This window comes from Limulus polyphemus, unplaced genomic scaffold (assembly GCF_000517525.1).
Source record: "Limulus polyphemus unplaced genomic scaffold, Limulus_polyphemus-2.1.2 Scaffold510, whole genome shotgun sequence".
NCBI lineage: Eukaryota > Metazoa > Arthropoda > Merostomata > Xiphosura > Limulidae > Limulus > Limulus polyphemus.
Window position 1 is genome coordinate 323,013 of NW_013666120.1, and position 25,064 is coordinate 348,076.

The 25,064-nt window shown below is 32.7% G+C and overlaps 1 protein-coding gene across 1 annotated transcript in view; it reads right to left on the reverse strand.

The window, feature by feature from the left end:
- The window catches only part of LOC106458760 (ELL-associated factor 1-like), a 36,710-nt gene extending 14,242 nt beyond the window's left edge, over positions 1-22,468 (reverse strand). The window contains exons 1-4 of the mRNA XM_013918309.2: positions 22,029-22,468; positions 6,406-6,500; positions 2,207-2,343; positions 572-879 (exon numbers count right to left, since the gene is read on the reverse strand). Of these exons, the coding sequence (XP_013773763.1) occupies positions 572-879; positions 2,207-2,343; positions 6,406-6,500; positions 22,029-22,134 (646 nt within the window). The 5' untranslated portion in view covers positions 22,135-22,468. The remainder of the gene's footprint in view (positions 1-571; positions 880-2,206; positions 2,344-6,405; positions 6,501-22,028) is intronic.
- Between the last annotated feature and the right edge of the window lie 2,596 nt (positions 22,469-25,064).

Below are 25,064 nucleotides of genomic sequence, written 5' to 3' on the forward strand. Positions count from 1 at the left end.
GCATAACTTTACACATATGGCTTATATTAAGATCAAATTTGACACATCATTGTAGGATGTAAAGTGTACCAAAGTTGAAAAAAAAATCCATGAAAGTATGTTTTTCTATCAAATAAAGTTTCCATACTTTCGGTGCAGACAAACAAAAAGGAAGAAATTCAATCAAAATTGGATATTTTATATCTTATGTATTTCTTAATGGATTGCTTTGCAATTTGGTATGTGATATGATGGTCCAGTAGAGCACATCCACTGAAAACATGTGATACTTTGGATTACCACAGTCCAAGCTACAGTAAGAGGAAAATTGCTAAACTATCACTTCTGTTAATAACACACAGTGTGTCCTGCAGGTTGTTTTGGCCACATGACACACTACCATGTGTCTTGATAAAATGAAGAAACCATAGCACTATCAACAAGTAGACTGGCACAACAACAACACACAAACTTCACTTTAGATTTAAAGTTAATTAATGGTAGGTTTGCAACTACAGTAACAAAGTTGAATACCTTGCTATCTGCACTTTAATTTTATTTTCTCATATAATTCTCATACAAAATGTCTTACTAGCATGGTCTTCGTGTGTAAAAAGGGGCATGCTAGCAGCTTTGGAGGCTGCATTGTTTTTCACTGCTCCACTGGAAGGTGCAAGTAGAGAAGGCATGGAAGGACTGGGTTGGCTTGTTGGACTCCTTTGGTATGGGGAAGTTCTCTGATTGGGAGAATAGTGACTGGATGCTGACCAATTTAACTTCTGAGAAGGGGAATGTGGAGTTTTCTGGGTTGGAGAGTGCTTTTGAGAAGGTGAAGAAGATTGTTTCTTGTTATCAATAGGTGTGATAGGCCTTGGCTGTATTCGACTGCTTCCTTCAGCCCTAAAACACAAATTCTCAAATTTATGGAAATATCTATTACTATAATTCCTAACAGTCCAAATATTAAATATACACTCTTCCTTTAACTTTTTCACTGCTACATGTATGTGTCATGGGTATATTCACACAGGACATACTATATAACCTTTGATTTAGGATTACAAACTTTGATATTAATTGCATGCAAGTTTGGAATTTTGTACCACCATGAAAAACAGGGTATTCCCATTATAACTTCTCAAAATAACAGATTCAAGTTTCAGATAAGCAATGAAATAATCAACTGTGTTTTTTAGTTTTTTTATTAAGTATCTAAATATAAATGTGACATTGGAAGAATTGGCAGTGAAAGTTAAACTTGTGATTTAACACTAAATTAAACTGTTATCCCATTTAAAATACTACATATCAATTTTTTATTGTACATTTCTACAATGAAAACATTATTTCTTTTGAAATACTACTAACTTATGTTATACATTATATTTTTAATGAGTACAAAAGCTTCCAAATTAAACAATTTTTATTCTTTTTTATACTAATGAAACACAAATATTACATATAAAGGAATCACAACAAGCAATGGCATTATATGATAAATTTGTTAATAATGGTACAAAAAATTATCACAGAAAATATAAAAGAAAAGCAAATAAACTGTACAATGAACTGGTATTTTGTGTGCGAGTCCTTTACATAATTCCCTAGCAATCTCTGTAACTGTGACTAAAATTGTTATAAATAACAATAATAAAAATTTTAGTAGTTATCATAATTCTATTGTATTAGCATAACTCAAAAGAATTTTTAATGTACAACTGATGACTTCATACCCAGAGCTAAAAGAACACCAAAAATATATCTATATAAAGTTAAAAATAAAAAGATTTTATAAGCAATGTTTCTTGCACTAATTCACTACAAGAATATACGATTAGCAGAGAAATCTGTACACAAATGAGGTATGTTACTGTGTAACTGAGATAATGAAAACAATTTTATGATTTTCTAATTATGCTTAAACCTATGACAAAATCATTAACTGTTCTGATTCTATGAAGATGTTTATTGTTTTTACAGTGTTTAATTAGAAGTGACTTGACTGTTTTAACACACACAAAAATTCTATAACAAAATTTCCCATATATTTCAAGTTATATGAATTTTCTTGACTTTTAACTATCTCTACATGTACACATATAATGATGGATAATGACAATGAGAAATTTTTATGTAGAATTCAACAACCTATTTTTTTCACCACCAGCCTCGTAGCTACGAAGTAAGAACATCTGAGTAACTTCTGAAATAATGTATTTTTTCTTACCTAGTTTTCTTCAGCTGTATGTTACAACTAAGCTTTTCCAAGGTAACTTCACCAGTGGAATGGTTAATAATTAGAACACACTCCTTTGTATAAGGTTTCTTAGATCCTTTGAACACTGTTTTGGAAGTACCTGATCCCTAAAAATCAAAAGCAAAACACTTACATTAGTAAATACATATATACAGCCTACAAATGAGTATATAGACAGCCCTGAGAATACAAACTGACCATTTCCATGGCATCTATGCAAATAACCCCAATGTATAAATACAGGTATAGCTTTGTAAAGACTACATTGCCAATATATTAAGCGACAAGAAATCAACTGAATTTGCACAAGGTTTCATAGTTAGTCAATAACATGATGGTCACAGCCAACAAGAAATCACCAGGTTACTTGCAGTACTGCTGTCCATGGTGAATAGAGTAAAATACAGTACCAGTCATGTCAGAATACAACAGTTTCGGTATGACCAAAATCAGAGTTTGATACTGAAGTACATATTACTTTCTAAGTTTAAACTAATAAAAAAAAAAAAAAAGCCTGGGATCCTGATGAGATCAAAAAGTATTCATTGTGTCATTGTAGTTTCATGTAGCTACTTGTTATCTACGTAGCAAAAAAGATGCCTATTGTTTATATTATTCTTGCTTTATGCTTTTAGGATTGTAAATCTGAAATACCTAAGTTGTAGACCAGCCTGTACAAAGATAATGAGTACAAGGAGCTTAGAAAAATGATATGCATAGTTCTGAAAGTTACACTTGACAATATAGAACCACAGCATGGTATCAGTGTAATGAACTATACCAAAACAAACCTCAGGAATTGCTTCAAAGTTCAGAACCTAAACGCATGCATAAAGACTGCTAAAGAATTAGAAAATTGACTGACATATCACTATTGCCTCTGCATTTCGTCAGATTTATAAATATGTTCTATTGACTATAATTATAACTACACAAGTAAAATTGTATTATGTACATAAATGTAATATATACACGAGTACAATTCACTCTGGCAAATAAAGAATATTGACTTGAAATATTAAGAAACATATGGTGGAAACTGCAGTGCTTAGCTTGAAATGTACTGAGATAAAACACAGCATTGTTTGGGATGTTTGTAAATTACATGTGTCAGCTTTGATAATCACAATATGATCACTTGTTCATTCAAAATAAAACATAGATACCTATTGCTTTTGAGCAGTTTAGATGCAGAAATACAAGCAGTAGGAAAATATCAAATTATTTCTGGACTTTACAGTTATTGCCAATTGTTTTTTTGTTTCTGTTTTTTTAACAAGACAGTCATAATTCACAAATTGTATGTTAAAAACATTTAATTATAGTATTATAATATATTTATGAAGAAAGATTTAATTTATTTATTTAGATTATGCTTAACTTGTATCAGAAAGCAGGTTGGGGTTGTGAACAGAAAGGTTACCTAACTCCAGTTACCAGTGTAAGATGTCTTCTTACAGTTTCATGTCCCCCCCCCCCCCCCATCCTATTGGATCCAGACTCTTAGTGACAACTAGACAATGATGGAAGAACTCGCATGTATGTGAGATGAATGAGCTCATTTACTGGTGACTGCTGCCTGGGGTCTGGCTAAGGCTGTGTGTGTGTGTGCTCATGAGAGAACTATGGCAATCACACAACAGACTGAAAAACTTCAGCCTAACACACATTACCAGTGAAAAACAACCTCATGGAGGATGTGTCATTCAAGTGTCTGCCTTATCAGCTGATGATAATGTAATGTATCTACCACAGTTAACATGTATGATGGCAAGTCAGGTTCTCACCCTGAGAGAAGGATCTGAAAGTAAGCCTGCCACATCATCTATGTCAGTGGTCCAGGCATAAGAAAACAGCCCACATCCACTGCAAGATAAGATTTTAGTAAATATGTGTATGGTCTTCAATTTGTCGTAAAATATATTTCTATTTTAGTTTGTATTGTAACTGATTATTCTGTGTTTGAGATTATTTGTATTTTCTTTTGCTTTGTATATAAATTTGGTTATTATGTCTTTCATTTTAACAAGTTGTAATGTAGCGAAATTTTGTATTAATTTTTGTTTAACAAAGTTTTTAGTGTGCATTAACTGTATTTTGATGATTTAACTTTGATAATGTAATATGGTTCTGAATTACTGACTCTAATGAGTTTTTCTATGATTTACTTATTTTGAGTTCTCATTTTCTGGTTGCTGGAATTTTATGTATTAACCTTTATAGTAATTATGTAGGTATCATGATGTTTTATGTGTCACCTGAGGATATCAATTATAACATCTTGCAATTTGTACATAATTTTCTAATTTAATTTAATTTTTATTTTATTGTTTGGGTCTAGAAAGATCCTGAGATAAAGAATGAGAGGGGGTGTCATAGCTGGAACAGCTATTGATTTCAACTCTCCATAAGTAGTACAGAATATATCTTTTATTCAAATATATTCAGTTTTTTTCTTTAATTTCCATGCAGTTAATACTGCAGCCTTTGTTCTAAAGTCTCAAGCTAGCACATAAGGTAGTATACAAACATACAATACAGAAACCTCTACAACTTGCTTGTTATAACTTAAAATATGTTAACCATTCATTGGTTGAAGTATGTCACCCATAAACTTGTGAAATACCCTACTAAGGCTTCTGCCTTAATTCATAAGTGGAGAATTTTGGCTCTTGTTTCTATTTTACTTCATCATTCTCTTGCCCTCAAAGCCAGCAGCCAGTCACACAAAATCAAAATACAATCAATAACATGATAGCATTAGAAACATTTGTCTCAATAAATATTTCTTATTTGTTCACTTGTGTTTGTTCAATTTATTCTTCACTTAACAGTCTTGAATTTGCATTTTTGCAAAAAACATAGTTTTTCTTACTTATGTAAGTGAACCTGAATACCACAAAAGATCAAGTTTTGATCAAATATGAAAAAAACATGTACAAAAAAAATAATCACAGTGAATATATTAAAGCACATTCAATACCAACTGATGAATAAAATAAAAATTAGATATAGTCCAAAAACAAGAAATAACAATATCTTTCTTACAAATTACATTTTTCCCCAGGTGTCCTGGTATACTTCTGTCAATTCAGGTTACAAGGTTTAATTGATGTGATACAGGATTATACAATGTTTTTTGCTACCTCCTTACACAATATTTATAAATTTATGTTTTCTTTTTGTTCTGATTGGATGTATAAAGCCAATAAGTAAACAATACAACTTCTCCTTACTTTAGCTGCACACAGGGCTAGATCCACTAATTGGTCATTAAGCATGTTCTTTTGCAGAAAAGATAGTTATAACTTCACTCATGATGTCCCAAAATAAACAGCTGTCTTTTCTGCCAGCAAATTATTCGAGCAGGTACAAGATACATGGCATGAGCAGGCTGGTTTTGTTGTATTATTGCATTTAAAGTCAGGGTCTCCTTTGTTAGGTAGATTTAGATACGACTTTTGTGAAGATTATTTTGACTAAGATTTTATGCAAATTTCTGTAAGCTTTTGTTTCAGTAACTTGTTTTAGTTTGAAAGGTTTAAACTTGTTTTCATGTTTAAGGGTTATTTTCATTTAGGTTTTAACTTTTTATTTTAGCTTATGGAGGTAGGGTCACACTAAACTGGTGAGAGAGAGAGAGACTAGTAAATGTGTCTTTTCACATTTCTATCTCCTGCCAGCTCAATAAACCCACTGCAAACAGTTGCCCTTGTTGTGTATTGTGTTTGTCTCCATTTCCTTTTGTTTGGAAAGTAGCAAACCCATATTCTGCAACATAATATTTGTTGGATCTCCTGGTAAGCAGATCTTACATATTGCTCTGCAGGAAATCTGTACAAGAAAAGATACCACACTGATAATTAGTGTTACTCTTTTAGTATCATGACCTGTAAGTACCTGCTGTACTTGTATTAGATACTTTTTGTCTATTAAATATGTAAAATAATGCAACAAAAGCTTTTGCATCAGTTGTATGTTTTTATAGTTAGGCAAGGTTAATATTGGTTAAATATAACATTGACATGCTTTAGATTTTTTTCTTTTAATATAGTTTTTACAAGTTATGATTATACAAAGAATTAGCAAAATATCAGTACTTTTAATTATTCAACTGTAAAAACACGAGGACAGGCATTAATCATAGAGCTTAATACTTCACTACTTACTTCAATATGAGGAACTGAAACTGTAACCTGGTGGCCTTCACCAACATCTACTGTGGCACCCTTAGTGGGGTCTACAGATGCTGGTTTAAAATCATCTACAGAAAAAACATATATAAAAATTAGGCTATAATATTTTAGTACAACAAATTTTAAATTTATTGTACTAAAATGTTAAAGATATTTGAGTAGAAAAATAAAATGATTTTTAGTCACTACCTAATGACCCCAACATGGTTTTCAAGAATACCATCAATTTCTTTTTTTCCTGTATTACATCATAGAGCAACACTCTGCAGAGTAAATTTCAGTCTGGAAATCAGTATCAAGCAGTAGTCTTACACACACATCATATCATGATAAGCCAATTAGCTTTTTCCTATAGGTGGTAATTCCAAGTGCTAGTTATTAAAATCTTGCCTTGAGTTGACACTCAAGAAATGTGGTAAAAAAGAACAGTAAAAATTTACTAAAATTCATTTCAATAATTAAATCATTAATGCTACTAAACATGTAGATAAACTGCAACACAAACAGTGGCAGCAGAGAACCTGGGTGAAAGTATTAAGTACCAACATTTATAAGAAGGAAAAATAACTACCAAATGTTAAACTGCTTGCATTATCATACATGTAACTGGTAATATTTATGTGAGGATTTCTACAATAATAATAATTAATAATGTACAGGCTAAGCAAGTTAGTTTACGTACACATGCTTTCAGTATTCATATTCTGTGTACAAAAAAAGGTTATCAATAACCCAAGTTTTGTGCACATGACTATAAGAGTACTTTTTAGTAAACATACTTTTTAGTACATACCTCAAAATATTCCAAACATAGCATGCAAAAGTAATCTCTATTTTATGTTAAATGTAATATGTTTTATTTTTTAACATTATTAGTACACTGTAAAAAAAGCAACTTTAGAAACAAAACAACAGAATGATTTTAAGGTGAGACTCATGCTCAGTTTAAGGAGTGTACTAACTGTTCCAGTTTTTTGGCAGCACAGTTCAGCATACCATGCATATCACAACCATAAGGAAACATACAATTTATTAATTTATATTATCATCATAAAAGTCAAATTTTAAGCCATAACAGTTATTTTTTTTTACACATTTATGTATTCTAATTAAAATTTCCCCAAAAACTGTTGTGTTAAATGTAAACTTGACTTAATTTGATCTATTATTCCTACATTTTTGTTATACTTCATTTTCTACATGTATAACACAAGGATGCTTTATTATTAACTGGACACAACATATAACATTTAAGTCAGTATCAGCAAGAAGGTCAATAACCATGGCCTAAAACAATTTTACTTTTTTTAAGTTCTGTATAATACTGACAAAACAGTTACAAATGTGTGCCTATCCCAAGTCAACTGCACCAGTGTAAAAGTGTAACGACCTCACTAACTTAGATATTATGCTGCTTGCACTACTGGCGTTAGAACAGCATCATTAGTGAGAGCTGATCTCACGTGCAGGCACGTGGAACGACAGGTTTCATGGCCTAATTTACTATTCCGGTCACACTCAACTTCACAAAAGCAAAATAGAACAAAAGGAAGTGAGAATTGTCTCTCTTACTTGGGCAATTTAGATTTCACACGATCTGTAAAAAAGTATTGATAATATAAGCCAATATATATTTTTCATTCACAAACGATTATATTAAAATACGGCCGTTTACGTTTTGTCAACCATCTTAAAAAGTAATTTACGAAAGTTCTCAAAATGAAATAGCAATAATATGCAAGTACTAACTGATATTTCTACAATCAAAAAGTATAGTTAAATTGTTGCAAAAATACTGTTTTACATATTAGTATTAACTCTGGTCATACGACTATCTAGAGGTCATGGTAATTTATTATACAAAAACATTTGGGATGTTATATAACAAAACGTACCCGATCATGTGCAATGACGGTAAAAATCAATGTTTTTGCTTAACTCTTAAATTAGCGGCTTGTTTTTACAACGTTCACTACCGGTGAGGTATACATATCGCACTATTTGTTTCAGAATTTTCCCACAGACTTGCACAAAAAGCTACAGCATGTAGCCCTACCTAACGTTGAATTGATAGCCTAGACTACAGGGAAGGCAGCTATATAGTCAGCAGTACCTACTACTCTTGGGTTACTCTTGTATGACTTAATAATGGGATCCGACTGTCACTCTTATAGTCATAGTATACCCACAGCCTCAAAATGCGGAGCGCGTTTTTGCGGCAACGGGCCACGAAACATGAACTCTTGGATTCGTAATCAAAGCACGCTAACCACTAGGCCACGCAGGAAGCCAATATTGCACCATGGTGTGTAATAAGTATTTGAATCTTACGATACTCATTTTAAAAAATTGGGGAAAATCATTTATTTTCCATGTAAAATGCACATAGAAACTAGCAGTATCTAGTGAGATTATTTGCAATATTGTTAGTACTTTTATTTACTTTTTTGTGCGACTTGTATGCTATTCTGGGCCCTGAACCAACTAGATTATAGACTTATACTGTACATAACCAGTTTAACAAAATGTAGTTCATTGTTTTTCAAATTTTATCAAAAACCTTCACAATGGTGTTCGTCGCAGATATCAAACTCCAAATGTTAGGATTATAACCCCTGAAGCTCAGACTAAGCCACCGGGACACACGGTTATTCCAAGCTTAAAGCTAATGCAATACTTTTCAATTACTTATTTTGATTTATTATCTAAATGTTATTATTTACGAAGTTTTTATAGTTTCATGTATGCTAACTAGAATAGCTCAGATAACAGAACTGAAATCATAAGAAATATTTTGTAATGAAAACATGACCAGAATTACAAGATAATCCGTGTGAAGGTTTTATTTAGTTCTTTAACATTCGGTATGTTCATCGATTAGTAAATATAACAATAAATCGACAACACTAAAATAAAACACTTGTTACTCTCTCACCGACTATTGCCTTGCTAAAAACATTCCGCATCAAACTATTTACCGTTATTAACCGTAGCGGTCGTGTCTCAACACGTCATTCTATGCTACACAACAAACATAAATATGTTATATTTCAAAGAACACATTACTACATACACATTATCATCATACTAACTTTTATTCAATAAGAAATAAATGTGCCTCGAGAAGTATGAGAAGACATTAAACTTCTGGTAATATATAATGACCGAATTGGTTTAATATTATTGCCTCGTGTTTACAAAGGCAAATATGAAGAAAATAATTAAACAAATGTTTATATCTACAACGGCCTTTATAAAGTTCATCATTCGATTATTTTTTTATCAAATCACAATTTTCTACGACTTCTGCGTAATGTAAAAAATATATACCTGTTATAAATAACAAAGTTCTGTAGAATTTTTGCGCTTTTTACATAAAGTTTAAAGTGGACTAGATAACATTCACTTTTACATTTTCAAATACATTAGTCTGAACAACTTACAAAGCTTACTGCTAGTATACCTTTCATATTTGACCTACATAACACTTTAGTACATTTTTTCGTGCAAATAGTCAAAATATTTGTGTCAAATAAACAAAACACGTAATATAATCAAACTTGTACATTGGGAATGTTACAAAGCTAAAAGTATCCGACAGAAAAGTTTAATACGTTATAACGATAAAAGACTTGATTTTTATTAATCAGATAGATCACTTTGGTGGAAGCTCTGGCTAAATTTCCAATAAACACTGTGTGTGTGTATTTATATGTTACTTCTGAAACTTATAAATTTCTCAACAACTATTTTCTTATTCGCAAAAGAATTTCAACATTTTTAAAGTTTTCTGCTATTTTATTTCATTATATTTTAAGATATATTTAATGGGGAAAATCTAAATTAATAACTATCAGTTTAACTTATTTCTCAATTTAAGACATTCACAATTAAAGCTTTAGTTGAAGTTTGATGAAAACAAAAACGTAAAACAAAAGAAGGCCAAACAAGCTGAAGCTATTAAGTAAGAATATACTTGGGGATGGGCGAAAAAACAACAACTGAATAACGAAGCTAACAACGAATTTGAACAATAGCCAATTTGGTGATTGGAAATACACAGTTAAAAACAGGGTGTCACCAACAGTCATGCTCTATCAAACACAACAATAATCTGCATGTTTGTGGTCTGTGAATATACAACGCGTTTCTACTTTCTTGTAATGTATTTATTCTGTATATTTGCAGGTTTAACATATCACGTAGTAAAAAAAAAAGCCGCTGCGGCCTCATTTTTGTTGAAATGAGTAAAACCAGTGGTGTGTATAACGCTGTTAGGTGCGAGTAAATGTGACGTTTCTTACGTACTTGAGAAGCGCTGGATTTATTAGTCAGTCTGAAACATGATCTTGAAGGAGAAGCAGCTTTAAGGAGAGAAACCAATAATAGCAACAGTCCGTCTTCCAGAAAAGTAAGCACACAGAATATGATTGCATTTTACGTCTTTAGTAATAAAGATTGCGAATTTCGTACTTCACTTTGTGTCCAGTCTCGTTATTCAACATTATAACTCAGTTATTCAGAAGTTTAGTACTGCTTCATAATCGCTATCTTTACTGAATCTCCTGTTATTATGAGGTCATATCCCATTGCTCGGAGGTTAATGAAGTTCATCTTGAATATACCACAGAATGTATAGGAAGGTGGAAATGATGATACCATGATAGCAGCATATTGTTTTGTGGAGCTTGCTGTATCTGCTGAAGTGTGTACTGCTCTTTACTCCCGCTCTTGTAATACAAATTTAAAAAGGCTCCAAAGATAAGGAAATCACATTTTCCTCATAATTAGAAGGACTTACAACCAAGAAGAAGAGTTTGCCATCAAGGGGAGATGGTTGTTCGAGTTATCGGGTCTAAAAGAAGTCCTATCTTTGAAGTAGAGCAGTGATTAATGTGTTGCACCTGAAGTGTGACTCAGAGGAAAACAGAGCAATCCATCCGGCTGAATTCAATGCTTGGAAGAGGGGTACTATGGAAAGTATGACTGTTTATGCGAATGATCTGCACCATTTGTATGATAAGGCTTATCCTGCTATAGACATATCAGATTGTGAGAATATTCTCATTGACAACTTTGTGGAATGACTACATATCTGGAATTACAGAATTACCTGGGTATGAGAGAGGTTATCACCCTAGATAATGTCACGATGTGGTATGAAGTGGTAACTTTGAGTCAGTCACAAGAGGAAGAAGCCTGTAGTGGCAGCTGAAGTAATTTCACCTCGGACAAACCATCCTAAACAACATCCACCCACATTTATCCAATGAACTGGCAGGGCTATCCCTTTCTTTCCATAGTTTATATGCTGAAACCTGGTATATGTATACCTTTCAAAGTACAAGGGCAGGAAACTGAATCCCTGATTGATACAGGAATGACCAGAACACTGGTAGATCTCGCAGTATTTTAGGCACTCCAAACAAAATCACCAACTGGGCAGTCAATACAAACTTCATTTGGGCAAATAGATATAAATTAGATGTGAATGGAGAAGTTTTGCTTATGGAATGAAGGTAGTTCTAAGCAACTTCGGTTCTGGCATTAACATCCTTGGAGTGGATGTATTCTGGAGGATATTGGTCAGTTTTGCTTGTGAAACCAGCAAATTTGTGTTCAGCAGTACCGTTATTTAGTGTTAGCCAAATCGACCCCAGAAACAGCAGACTACACAATTGTATGTGAGAGAGGAAGTCACAGTAGCCAATGTTCACAATTAGTGTTTCATGGTTTGCCACAGACAATGTCTAGTGCATCAATACTGTTACATGAATTAAGCTATTTCCTGTATAGAAAAGCAGGCACTATGAGCCAGGTAGTTACATTTCTGATGGGATGAAGTCCCAGTGTTGTTCTGAAATCATGGATGATTGGATATCCAGCTGCACTCTGAGATGGTCATTGACAGAGTAAGCAAAGTGAAAGTAACAAATGTTAGTAGCAATGCTAGGTTTGCATTCATTCCATTGCATCCAAAAGTGAACACACTGATATCAACACAATATTACGAGTTGAGAACTGTGTAATCTAGACTAAATGCAGGGACAGCAACTCAGCAACTATCAGTGGAATATGATGATGTACCTACTGGATCAGATGGCCAAATGGATTGAACAACAATCACACTACATCACATTGATACAGATGGCATACATCTGATAAAACAACCACTATGCACACTTTTCTGGAGCACTAGGGATGTAACCAGTGCTGAAGTAGACAAGTTGTTAAAGAATGGAATATACAGCCTCCAAAGAGTGCTTGGTCTCCAGTAGTGTCAGGTTATGCATTGATTTTATACAGATGAACATAGTAATTTGCATTGATGCCTTTACATTATTGTTATCAAATGAATGTCTGAATGATTTGTAATGGGCCCCATTGGTTCAGTAATATTAGACCTGGTATACAGATACTAACAAGTCCAAGTGAATAACAAGAGCAGATCTAAGACTGTTTTCAGCATGTGAAATGGCTTGTAGGAGTTTGGCATCTATGCATTTGGTTTGTGTGATGTGCCCACAACTTTTGAAAGACTAATGGGGCTTACACTGAAGGGAGTGAAATGTGAAACATGCCTGTTGATCTATGCTGATGTTTTCTGGTGTTGGGCCACACATTCGAGTCTTTGACTGAAACCAGAAAAGTGTGCATTCATGCACATTGAAATGGAATTTCTTGGTCATATTGTGAGTGCAGAAGAAATCTTCATGGATCATGTTAAGATGGTAGTGGTGAAAGATTAGCCTCAACCTGTGACCAAACAATAAGTCCACATTTTTATTAATCTTATATCATATTACTGATTGTATGTTGCCAACTTCTCTAAGATTGCCTCGCCATTATCATCTCTTACTAAGGCAGCAATTCATGTCAGATGGGGTGATGAATGTGAAAAAGTTCTAGTCTCTGAAGTGTGCTTTAGAAGACCTGAAGTTGGCATAGGCATGGCAGTATTGTAAATTCCTGCTAGACACCAATAACAGTGATAGTGGGATTGAAACAGTGTTATTAAAGTTGAAGGATAGAGTAAAATGTATAATTATATTTGCTAGTTGCATGCTCTTCACTCCTGATCAAAGATACCATATGACAAAGAATGAAATGTTTGCAGTTGTGGTCATCACAGAAAACTTTTTAAAATACTTGTATGTTAGACAGGTTCATTGTATGTTTAATGAACCTAAAAAACCCAAAAAGGATGACAGATAGCAGCATTGCATTATTATAATTTAATCATATATTAATGCCCAGGCATGTGACACAGAAACACAGAGGGACTGCCTTGCTGAACAGTGAGACCTTGTCCTTTTGTTGAACATTCTTATCCTTTTAGGAGTTTAAGACTATTTCTAAAATAACTATGACAAGTCATGCAGGTTCCACTAGTGGATAGATACCTCAATGAATATGTCAGGAGCTCCAGATGGACGTAGATCTAGTATGGGTGTTCTTTGCCATGAAACAAGGTAAAGCATGACCGGCTCTGACTGAGGAATGTAGCATGAGTGCATGTAACCTATGGCACTTTCATGAACAGTTTTAAGTGCAAGATGGTATGCTGTACCATTGTTATTAACCAGGGAGCAGTGGTTCTCAGCAAGTGTAACAACTAGAAACACCCAAAGCTTTTAAGCACAAGATTTTCCACATTTTGAAGATCACAGACAAGAAGACATCAAAGTGCTACATGCACTTATGCTAATGTCGAATGGCAGTTCTTCTAGCTGCATTCGAGTCAAGATTTTCAGTGCTAGTGTGAACACTGTATAATCTGTGTTACACAGAGAAAAAAGTGAGCCTAAACAAAGGAAAATTCATCAAAAAAATGTTGGTTCTTATTGTAAAAAACAGCCCTCAATGTTACTGGTCTACTCTCAGAGATGGTACAGGGTAAACTGTATATACCCATAGTCACTGACTTTTTCACAAAATGGTTAGAAGCATATCTATTGATTGATATGTCCACATTGTCAGAGGCTGATGCACTGGCAGAACACTGGATAGCCCAGTTTGAAGTACCTAAAAAGGTCCACATGAATCAGGGAGCTATGGGTTATACAAAGTGTTGAGTTTGGTGAAGATGCACATTTCACCATATCACCCTCAGTCTGACGGTTTAGTGGAACAGGTGATACAGACTGTCAAGTGTATACTTCTTACGTTTGTTAACTCTGACCAAACCAACTAGGATGAACACTTATCTTATGTTATGATGGCATACAATGCAACAGAATTGGTTGTTCATTGAATATGCTCATGCTTGGCTGAGAAGTTCTGCTGTCAGTAGACATGATGTATGGTCTTCCAACTAAAGTAGTTATAACACAAGATACATAAGAATATTTGGAGTAGTTATAGTATGCATTAGTTGATGTGTACGAGTTTGTGTGTCAGTAGCCAGGAAAAGTTGTCATACTACAGAAAAAAGTGCTACACTAGGATAGTGAAAGAACAAAAGTACCAAAATGGAGACTGGGTGTGATTTTGGTATGTGTCAGCAACACAGAAGTTTCTTGGCTCCAGCTGAACTGGACCTCACCTTGAGCTCCAATGAGTCAGCCCATTAAAGTACAAGTTACAGCAGTTGAGAGGTGTGCAAAAGTGAGTAGTATGTATCAACCATTTGCATGCATATTTGACAAATTAACCTGTGGTTAACTGATTTGACCATGAACCATATGAGAATGAAACTAGTTTGAATCCACTCTGATTCTGAAGATCAGGAGGAAAGAGCTGAGAGTATTTATCTAGTAGTTCAGGGTGACTCAGCTGAGAAAGTGCTTGATCTAGAGACAAGAATTAGTACCAACAGCCTACAGAAACACTGAAACCTCCCAATCAACAGAGCTGGGATTAAACCTGATCACTGAGTTAGGGCCAGTCAATTATTGTATGATCACAGACTGAAAGTAAGAGACAATCTTTACTTTCCAAGCAATCAAGTGATATTTACCATCCAATGTATGCACCACATTGTCTATGTGGTGTGCAAGTGTTTTCAGAGGTGAAATACAGTGAATATACTCTTTCACCAGGGTACAAATTTAAAGGTTATTTGATTTCTGTTAAATAGGGGAGTAGCAAACACTAGTATCCCACACACTACAATGAATAACAAGTACAGTATATATATATATATATATATATATATATCACACACTTGACAAATGAGATGTACTGGTACCTCACATGTAGAAGACCAGAAGAAACACAGTAAATAATGTTGTTTTTAATTGTATATTTTACTTTTAACTTATACAATAAATTATTGTGCAATTTTAAACACTGAATGTTTTTACTTATTTTATGAAATCTACGCACAGGAATGGTCATATAATATATTGAGAGTATTTTCTATTAATACTGTTTTAAGGGCCAAGTTTATTTTATAAGTACAACTTCTGCAGTCAATATTACATAATGTGCATCATGTAGGCATTCACATCATGTTCCATATCACCTGATTTTGCAAATAGCACAAGGTAAACCGCAAATGCAAAATTGAAATTGATTCATCAGATTGCCAGCTTTTTAAACTTTCTCATGATTTTCTCTTGACAACTAGGCTCAGTTTTTTTTCTCTAGAATTCTATATAATGTTTATGACTTTTTAGGAAAAGTCAATAAAACCTTTTGAATCATATTAAAACAAAATTTGGGATGGTATGGCTATTATAAACTTTATTTTTCCAAATTATACAAACTTATAAGCGAAAATTAAAAAGTTGAACCTCTTACCTTCTTGATTTGCTGAGGTATCAGTATATTTGTCAAACCCATCAGAGAAGCCTTTCCTCTGTATCTCTGACTTTTAATATTCTTTGCTAAACCATCTTACATGGCTGATGGAAATGTTTATAACCAACAGAAAAAGTAGATGCTCCTCTACATAAATTTTATGCTGCTGTTTACTTTTGACGGAGAAAGCTGTTTGTCAAGGAGAATTATATGATCCATTTAAAGCCAATTTGCTGCTCTGAGTGTTAAGGAATTTTTTAAACCTATTTATAGCTTACTTAGAAAACTAGATAAGTTATATTAGTTTGGAACATTGTATTTTAGTGACTGATATCTTTTGACTATTTTTTTGGACCACCAAGTCGAAGAAGAAACAGGGCTTACAGCACAACAGCAAGATCATATCTTATCCGAGTACTGTTCAAGAGGTCTATAGGAAACAGCTAATAGGCTTCTGCTGTGATTTATTTCTTTAGAAGGAGAATAGCTCCTTGATCCAATATACAGGAAATAAAACCATAACATTAAAACAGATGTGAACAGGTTAACATTTGAAAAGGTAAACACAACAATTTGAAAATCTCATAGGAAGTATACATTCAAAAAAAAGGTATTATTCATTATAGTGCTATGGAAGAGAAAATATGAAGTTTTAATAAAAAAAAAAGAACTTTTGATATTCAATTAGGAGGTTCTAGAGGTTATGTAATGAGCTATTAAAATTGTATGATAAAAAGAAATATTTTTATTTTTAGCATAAAAACCACTTTTCATTTAGACTGATTCAGCAAAGGCTTCTTAAATCTACAGACAAAACAATTTATCACTTTTTTTGTGTACAACAGATTTGTAATATTTACTAAAGCTTTTGACTTTTCATGATGTAAAGTTTTACTGTTACAAGGTTGGCCAAATTCACTTAATCTATATACAGATAATTTAATATATTAATGTCTAAAAATATTAAACTAATCAAAATTAGGGTTTGCAATTATTAGAATTTTTGATTATTCCAACCATCCAAGTAATCAAAATATTGCTATTATGTTTGTTGTTAAGCACGAAGCTACACAATGGATTATCTGTGCTCTGCCTACCATATGTATCAACACCTAACTTTTTTCTGTTATAAGTTATTTTTCTTAACCATCTCATGAGAATAATTGATTAGTTGAATGGAATAAATTAATGAACCCAACAATTATCTAATTAGCAAATTCCACAAATCACCTAGCTTTAGTTCCAATAATGTTTTTTTAAAATCAAAAATAATCATTCTGTCTTGGCAAGACTAATGCATTATTGTGTCAGCTTCAGTAAAGTACATTTTGTAATCCAGTTCATTATACAATGATATCAATAATGGTAAAAATCAGAGATAAATGAAGCTGCATAACCAGAATGCTTTTAGAATATTTCTTAAACTCTATAAAAGGAAGGTTTATTATACAGATGTATTTGGATTATCAGTGTCAATATGATAATTGTACTAAAATTATATTATCATTATATTATAGGAAAAACAAATGTATCATTGTTCAATAGGCAGTTTTTTAAGGTAAAGTTTCACCATTGAGACCAACCCTGACTCTAAAGTCTTTACATCCTTTCATAAGCACCTTATTAGATAGAGTAACTCAATTTATATGAATGATGTTCCAGGTTCTGTGCTGCCCTTGAAACTACTACTTCCATCATTGATTATATTCAGTCTGATACATGACTATGCACTATTTCCATACACTGTAATTCTCATAGTAATAGATTTATGTGAATGACAGTGAAGCAAATCTTTAGAATACACATCTATACAACTCTTCCACAAGCTCCTGTAGTACAAGGACATGTACTTCTGAAACCACTTAAGCTGACCAAAACCAACAGCCATTGGAAATTTAAATTAGGGAATTGATAGGTATGTAGTCAAATGAGATTGCTATAATTTAACATTGCCCATATCTGCAAACTGGGTAACCTCATGTTGCTCAGAAAAAAATAACCCATTGCAGAAATAGGTTTTTTTTGGTATCCTTTTTTTTAACAATATCATTTGCCAAAATGAGGTTGAGTTAGCCTGTTTTTAGCTTCATTGGACCATTGGCTGCTCCAAGTTAAAGGATTGAATTTGCTGATGACTGCTTCAATGATCTTTGAAACATTGGCAATTCTAGTTCAAAATGATACTTTTTTCTTATAAATAAAGAAGGCTTAGATGTTCAAAATGCTTAGCATGCTCTCTTTGTGGTTGTGAATGTGATGTATTTTCAATTTCTACTAAATTGAATCAGAGACATGGGGTAAAACAGACAAAAATGTGTATTGGCAAGTACTAATAATACAACAAATGGTATGAAACGATTATGCTCAAATTATAATGAGAATATTGTGAATATCAACAATGAAGTTGTACATGATGAAAATAATTATATGGATTTTACTGATAATAATGTTTTGGCCTTAAATGGAGATAATGATGATGGAGGTTATGATGACAAAGGAAGTGATTAATACATAATGAAAGAATGCAAAAATGTACATATCAGTTATTTTTAGAAGAGATATTTCCTTGACAAGAAATTTTCAAAGTCAAAAATCATGTGAAAATGACTCCTTCCTTTAATTCTATTGATAAAGCAAGTCATATCATTACCTTCAGCTTAATATAGGAAATCAAACTGTAAACTACGGCAGAGAAACCAAAAAAAATCATCTCCAGTAACAAGTTAAAGAAAAATAAAATTGAAGTACAATCAAAACTTCATTGACCTCCTTCCCATTGCATTTTGCCACCCAATAATTTTCTCAAAATATCTTGAAGTTTTTGAAAGTAATATTTTCTAAAATCAGGGATGAAACCCTTTGATACAGCTATTCTGTAATTTTTCAACTGATTCCAATAAAAGCATTAAAGTTAGTAGCATTATGATCACTAGTATCCATATGTTCTTGCATAACTACATTTCTGACTACAGTATATTCAGCTCCTAATACTTAGGAATATTTTTCAGTAAAAAAGTTTTGTTTACACGTATAACCCTCCAACATTAAGTCCACCTATAGCATTGTAGTGGTGAATGGTAAGGAATTTGTCATAAACCAAATGTATGAGTGCTGTATTGGCATATATACAAATTGTTCAAATAAAGAGCACTTACCCTTCTGCATAGGGAAGATGCCATTTTAGAACATGTTCTTTTTATTTTTATTACGTTTGAAAATTGTGGGGTCAATGTCTTGTTCAGTATAGCTAGAATTGAGGAGCTGTGTGTTGAAAAAGCCAGGTAAATATAGAATTTAAGCTGACAGAGGCTCACAAGCCAAAATTTACAAGATTAAAGCTACCTCTCAAAGTAAATGTCTATTTTAATAGGAAGATTGCCAAAGAAACTAGAATTATAGCAATCCCATTCAACTGATGATTATTCTCATGTGAATTAGTTGGAATATTCAAAAACAGTAATTATGAAAAACATTAATTTTTATTACATTATTTTTATCAGTTGTGACACTAATAAATTAAGCTGAACAACTCTGAATCAATCAAAAAGAAAAAAATCACAGTGGAATTATTTCAATTAATTGTATGGTTAGAATAATCAAGACCAGTAATAACTGAAAGCCCTAAATTTGATTACTTGATTACTTTCATGATACTAATCAATCAAATCACATCACTATTTTACACGATACTAATCTATGTAATTGATGCTCATAGGTAATTGATTATACTCACTAAATTAATTGCCCAGCACTATTGGTAAGGTAGATTAATATTTAGTAAATGACATTTAAGTGTTATAAATGCAAGGTAATACATATAGGTTATCATAATTTGGAGCAGAATATTTAAAATAGACGGAAACCAACTCAACAGTAAGAATGAAGAAAAGAATCTTAGCAAAGTAGAAGATAGGTCACTCAAGTCAAAGAAGCAATGTTCTGTTGCTATAACTATTAGACAATCTAATAGAATTTTAAGGAGTATTTATAGACATACTCATACTGAATACAAGTCAAGAGATGTAATTAATTCTATAGAAATCAATAGTCAAGCCTCACTTAGAATAATATGTAAATGTTTGGTCTCATTACCTAAGAACAATATTGACTTATTGAAAAGGGTCCTGAGGAGGACTACTAGGTTACCTTACCAGAATAAGTAAGACTTCTTAACTTATTTTTTTCCAGAAAACAAGGGTTAAAGGTGATCTTATTGATGTTTATCCAGAGGATCTACAAGATTAAGGCCTCTGACTCTTTTGTGTTACATTCTAAAGATAACAGTATAAATTAAGATTTGGAAAAGATGGAGTTGGCTCAAGTTAAGACAGTTTTATTTATCTAAGGGGGTGATCGACTTATGGAATGGGTTGCCATCATCAATGGTGGAGGCCAGCACTTTATAGAGGATTAAGACTAAGAGGGGAATTCATAATTTCCTGAAAAGTAAAGGGGTGAGTTAAAGTGTTTTATTTTTCCCAAGGGTGAGTGTATAAAAACAACTGTGAAAGACCAAATGGTTCCTTGTTGTGCATGTTATGAAAATGTATCACAAAAACTATTCCACAACTTTAATTGAAAAAGATTCTGATGAGGAACAAGTCTGCATGTAGACTTCTAAAGCTTTAATGTGTTACTACCAGATATCCAAGTTTGTACTTCCAGTCTTTTTGTTCCACCAAAAAAACAGACCAGTCTAAAAAAAATATTATAAACTGTTTTTAATCTCCTGCACAAGAATCAAGACCCCTGCATTTTTCATAAGTTCTAGAAAAAGAAATTCAAAACTTTAAACCTTTTCTTGTTCCTTAAATGACTTGAACCAGGCATCTTTTAAGTGGTATGTCTCAGTACTATTTCAAGCACTGAAAATAGAAACCTAAAATCCCACATACCATCTGACTCTTATACAAAGTTAAATAACCTTTTTGTTCCCAAGATCAAAATTCAAATTAACAGAATCAAGAATGCTATTTGCTCTTATAACCACGGCTAAACAGTCTTTAGTTTGTTATAAACAAGCACACTTGAACGTACCCCTCTTTCTATAATAACAACGTATGCTAACCTTTATGACTAAGAATGTAAGAATATTGTATTTATTTTATAAAACTAATTACTAGGTTAATATTTTGTTCAGATATACATAGTTATCTTTTTTTATCAGAAGTTAACATTTATATAATTTTCAAAATTTAAACAAGTTTTTAATAGTATTTTTCTTTGTTTATAGATCTTTTTTTGTTAATATCAAATTTTTATGTTAAAAATGTTCTGAATAAACTTACACTATGTGGCAACAAAATGATTAGAAATAAAACTGTGTTGAAAAAGACAGTTAAATATGGATTTTACGTTGACAAAGGCTCAAAAGCGAAAATTTAAAAGATTCAAGCTACACCTCAAAATCAGTGGCTGTTTTAATGGGAAGATGACCAAAGAAACCAGATTACAGCAATCCCATTTAAATAATTAACTAATGTTAAGCACAAAAATACACAATGGCATATTTGTGCAGAAATTAAACTGAAACTTTAAACAAGAACTACATCAAAACAAATACACGAGATAAAAAAAACTTAAAATGTACAACAGAAAATAAATAGCTTCTAACAATAAAAAATAATTAAGACTACAACTACTAATAACAATTAAATTTAAAGCCTCCAACAATAATACTTAGTACTAGTAATAACAATAGTCAAAGTACCATATTTTAAAGTAAATTTGTTATATATTAATGCAATTGAAAAACTGGCTACGATTTCAATGTACTTGTTACAACTTACAGTTAATAAAGGAATAGATATGATTGTGCTTTATGGATAATTAAGAATTTTAATCAAACTTACATCTTACTGAGTGAAAAGCAGTGTTTCCACTATTTGTAAAGCTTTTCCCAAGTCGCAATTCTCGAACTTCGTTATCCAGACCTAACCTATCTGTTATGCTAGACATGACAGAATCCACTACTAGCTTGCCAAATTAGGCCTGTATAAAATAAACTTTACAAAGCAGGTTATCAAACATATACCAAACAGCAGTTTGCAAAGGAAAGTTTAGCCTAACTGTTTAAATTTCACTAATATATACTTTTTCTTTTTAATTTATACTAATAATAGCAATGGTCTTCTGAAAAAGTGGAATATTTGTAAACTGGAAAAAATTACAACCAAATTTACGATATTATATAAAACTAAATTTTAGGATACCGTTTTCATGGGTACAAGACCCAAGAAACAATAACCTATTTTAACAGTACAAATTTCATGCCACACACAAAACGCAAAGCCAAAACTCACACGTCGCGTATAATCCAGATTTCCTTTAAATAAAAAGACACACGAGAGAAATACGCATGCGTTGACATAATCTTATTTCCGCCTCCGTTGTCGTCTGCTGTCGATTTTGTATATTTATATTTGCATTGCTCCAAATAAATTAATCTTTTACAGAAGAGACTTTAAAATTTAGAATAACATAACGTAAACTATAATGTGTGAAATCTGTTAAGCAAGAAAATTAAATTATAACATTAAAAAATTAAGGATTGTTTATGTTAAAGTCCTACGGTCGAATTGCGCATTTCATGTTGTTAACGCTACCTGTCGGATATTTTATGATAATTAAAGTCTCAAGTTACCACTCATTAGTATTTCATTTTATTAATGAATCGAAAAACATAAACGTTGTTTGGTAGCGTCCTAAAATTCTGTTTCATAAAATTCTCAAGTAATTTATCAAAAAATATAGATGAACACAGTTTCCGTGACAACACATTTCTAATAGATAAAGCGTGTAAAAAAAATCTTTCTAGAAAATACATTTGTATGTAAATATCAAGAATTAAATTTCAACAAATATTAATTACACTTACTAAATGTTGCCATAAAATCAACTGTCTTTTCCTTCCAAGAATATTATTTAACCTTTAACTTACATATATATAACTTTCAACTGTTTGATTGTTGCTGTCTTCTTAGAGGAAAGCTACATAATGGACGGGCCCACTGCCAACTCTTGGGCTACTCTTTTACCAACGAATAGTGGGATTGACCGTCACATTATAACGCCCCCACGGCTGAAAGGGCGAGCATGTTTGGTGGGATGGGGATTCGAACCCGCGAACCTCAGATTGCGAGTCGAGGGCCCTAACCACCTGGCCATGCCGGGCCTACAATAAATCGAAATTAGACAGACAGACTAATTTACAATGAGCAAGCTATATGTAATTCTTGATGCATAACACAACACTAAAACATTACATTCATAGTATCGAAAGAACATGTTGCAAAGAACAAAAATCTGGTTAGGATTTACTTTTGAGCAGTTGTTGTTTGTTGATTTTCGCGCAAAAGCTACTCGAAGACTATATACGCACGCTAGCCGTCCCTAATTTTCAAGTGATAGACTAAAGGGAAAGCATATAGTCAACACCTCCACCGCAAACTCGTGGGCTAATTTATTAAATATTGAGAATTGGCTGTCACTTTTTTAATGCACCCATGGCCCCAAAGTGTGGAGCGCTATTTCTTTTTGGCGGTAAAGGGGCACGTACAACGGAGCCTCGGATTCATAACTTTTGATTAGACTTGAGTGTGAATTATATAAAAAACGAAGCACTGCGATATTTACTTCTGCTTTAATACGTGTTACGATGCACTGTTTTCTTTAAAATAAGCCTTAAACTTTGTACGTGCTTATAGTTTCAAAAATACCTGAAAGAATTCAGTATTATCCAATCCTTTTACAAGTCTCTTCTATCTCCATGATTTATTCAAACTGATCCAAAAATAACATTTGATAAATGTACAGATTAACAAAATCTGTTTGAATTAATTAAGTTTAAAATTAAAAGTAAAATAGAATTATTACTAACTGCTTTGTTCGCCCACACTCCGATCAACAAAGATTGAGATCCATAACTGAGATGTATTTTTATAAAATTATAAAGTTAAGCGACAAAGCTTACAGGCAAATAGCTCTATGTAGTCAGATAACAGCCTTGCGATTAAGTATTTTACTCTGTAATTTAACCAATAAAAATGAAGATATGCACAAGACAATTCCGCCCTTTCGTATGCACGTCAGAACAAGGACCTAAACAGGATATCGCATCCTTTACCACTGCACAACAAACCAATGAGAAAAAAAACATCATCATACATGATCGCTCAACTTTAAACTGCCTGAATATAGAGGTAAACCATTCAAATTAAACCAAACTGTTTTTTAACTTTGAACATAAAATGTAAAAATCAGTGGTGTCCACGAGTGAGGACAGAAAAGTGTAACTCTTGTTTGAAGAGGGTAAATTTTCATTTTTCCTTGCTTCGCTTTCATATCTCCAGTGCTTCGCTAAATATGATTTGTCTCTCGACTATTAATCTCTCACTGTAGCTTGTTTTGTTTCATTACTAAAAATAGAGGGACTCTTCGAAGACTTATAAGATGGTGGACACAACAGGTGAAAATTAAGTTGTGGTACCTATTGACAGAGGTACCACATTAATACAGCTGTTACGTCTCCGTTTGTTAATTGATTTTCCGTAACTTCGTTCCGACGAAACTTAAGCGACACAAGTCCTTTCTTAATAAAACGGGTTTATTCTTTCCGAATATAACTTTACCGATACACTCAACTTCAACAATCGCGCTAAACAAACGCTGTAACGTCTCTCGTGCTCTCTGACTGCAGTTCAATTACTCACTGTCTATACACACATTACCGCGTCACGTTGTCCCCCTCCTATATATACCCGACAACCCTATATTCTAGTAAATACTAGAGCATTCGCCAAAGTACAGGATAGTTCTAGAAACGTGGCGTCACTGTAGTCATGTGACTCGCTGACGCAACACTGCCCCTCCTTAATATCGTTCGTCCT